At 31.6% G+C, this 2,354-nt stretch overlaps 1 protein-coding gene across 2 annotated transcripts in view; it reads left to right on the top strand.

The window, feature by feature from the left end:
* LOC108747142 (mastermind-like protein 3) overlaps positions 1 to 2,057 on the top strand; it is a 15,141-nt gene extending 13,084 nt beyond the window's left edge. For both annotated transcript variants that reach the window (XM_018484414.1, XM_018484415.1), the window contains 2 exons: positions 1,389 to 1,580; positions 1,747 to 2,057. In XM_018484414.1, the coding sequence (XP_018339916.1) occupies positions 1,389 to 1,580; positions 1,747 to 2,025 (471 nt within the window). In that variant the 3' untranslated portion in view covers positions 2,026 to 2,057. The remainder of the gene's footprint in view (positions 1 to 1,388; positions 1,581 to 1,746) is intronic.
* Positions 2,058 to 2,354: the final 297 nt, after the last annotated feature.

The raw sequence follows: 2,354 nt of genomic DNA, 5'->3' as shown, positions 1-2,354 counted from the left end.
AAAATAATTGCGAAGGGGCATGCACGATGGTTCGTACTAAGAATCTGCATTTGAACATCTCTTTTCAAATTTTTCTCTTATTTTGGTTAATTTAAAATTATTTAAGACAATTATACACATTTTTTCCTTCTCTGCACATACTGTTAATTAATTTTAGTTGGTTAACTAATAATTAAAGGACCAGTTAAATTAATACTCTTCTATATGCTTTATTGCATTTAAATGCTGATTATATTTACCTCTAAATGCTCATATTAATTTTTATATAACATATTAATATATTTAATTATATAATATATTTTATGAAATATATTAATTTTGCGCAAAAATCTATTTTCCACTCTAATCTACAATGAAGTATATTTCATTGTAGGTAGATTCTTAATACGCGCTAATATCTATAACTTGCGTCATAGTCTTATATATTGACCAGTTAATTCCGGATAAATTCGTGCCGGGTACCCTGTACCTACGATGGGACCAAAAATTAAACGAAAAACTTTTATGTCGCGTTCACCGTCGCGCTTACGTCCTACGTATGGTCGCGTAAAAACAATTTCCCTCATTCTGTTCGCGCGATCGCTCGCGAGTGAAAGCAAAACGTCACACTTCCGCTCCGAAAATGTGGAATATATTCGACAGAATAGTATGACTATGTGAATGAAAGTATATTAGTATACACACACACACACACACACACACACATATATATATAAATATATATATATATAAAATTGAAAAAAATATATTCCACTTCTTGCAACGGAATGAGCATAATCTCACGCCTTACGAAACATATTTAAACAGCTGTCAAATTGGAGTGTGCGTAAATATCATAATCAAAAAATGACTTTATCTTCGTAGGATGAAATCGGAGTAATTCTGAATTAGATATCAATAGTATGTGACATCATAAAAAAAATCTCCTTGGCGTTGATGTACTGTGCATGTTGAAAGATACAAATAACTTTAAATGAGGAATACTGTGTTTTTAATTAATCAGATGAACGTAAATGTACGCTGTGTGATACAATATCATAAGCAACGGTAGCTAAAGATGATAGAACAAACCGACCTATACAACAGACCTACAATGTTTTATGCAACATGAGTACCACAAATGTCAAAAGTTTTTGATGCTGAGAATATTAAAGATACAATGTCCTTTTAAAATGAAAAATATATTGAATATGTAGATAAATTGGCATTTGCGGTATAATTGTCCTGTGATATAAGATGGACATAAAGATCAACATTGAAATGTATAACTTTACTCTCATTCGATTGGGACGATCGCGAGCAGTATGACAAGAATAAAAGAAACGGATGTCTATGCGACAGTAAAGAAAAAAAAAAAACAAAACAGTACGTCTTATTTTTTTTCCCAGCTGATCCCAGAAGCCTATTTAACGACTCCCTTGCTGTTTCCCTGTCCATCGAAATCCCACGGTATCCTAGGAGCCAATACTATTCACGGATTCACAGAAGATGGACGATTGATATCGCATATTTTGCCGAATGAGTATTGTTGGTTCACTCAGACCGGACACGCAATAGCCAGAATTCCTGATAGCCTTGTGGTAAGAATGACATTAAATTTTAATATTACTTCCAGATAATATCTACTAATATCTACTGAATTTCAACATTAAGTCTCACGAAATTACAATTAGTCATATTTTTAATTCTGAAACTTGAGTATTGACACTAAGGATTTTTAATTGCATTTTCCATGAAATTACGCAGACTTACGCGGCTTTAGTGGATTATTCCAATCAGACAAAGTGGATTCAGCAAAAAGCAACGATTCCGCATCCGACGGAGTTCCCGATGTTGCTCGGTAATCATATGGGATACGAAAGAATCATTAGTGATCGTGCACGACGAAATTATGCCATCATCAGCGTAGATGAATTGAGAGATCCCAATATTCAACGAGAACGCGAAACTATCAATTTGAAGATAAATCAGGATAAAAACTCGCCCGACTTGGACACGTATAAATCTAACGAGAAAAAAAATTAAAGAAAATCAGCAGTTGATACCATTATTAATAATTAAGCACTAATTTGTTTAAATATTCAAATTTTATTTGTTAAGCGACTAGTTATCACAATGACTTAAACATATAATTTTTAGAAATTGACATTTGCGGTATATTTCTTATCTTAGTTCTTAGATTTTGTTCTTCTTCTTTTTTTCATTATATACGAATTTATGAAAAGAATTATTTTACTGAAACATCTAAAAATTTAACTATATAATATCTGAAAATAATTTTGTTGGATTATCAAAATAATTATGTAAGAATCTCAAGCATGATAAGCAATGTTGCAAGATACTTTTATATATAC

Source organism: Trachymyrmex septentrionalis, unplaced genomic scaffold, assembly GCF_001594115.1.
Source record: "Trachymyrmex septentrionalis isolate Tsep2-gDNA-1 unplaced genomic scaffold, Tsep1.0 scaffold195, whole genome shotgun sequence".
NCBI classification, from domain to species: Eukaryota; Metazoa; Arthropoda; class Insecta; order Hymenoptera; family Formicidae; genus Trachymyrmex; species Trachymyrmex septentrionalis.
Note: the sequence above shows the minus strand (reverse complement) of the source record. Positions and strands in the feature narration are given on the sequence as shown.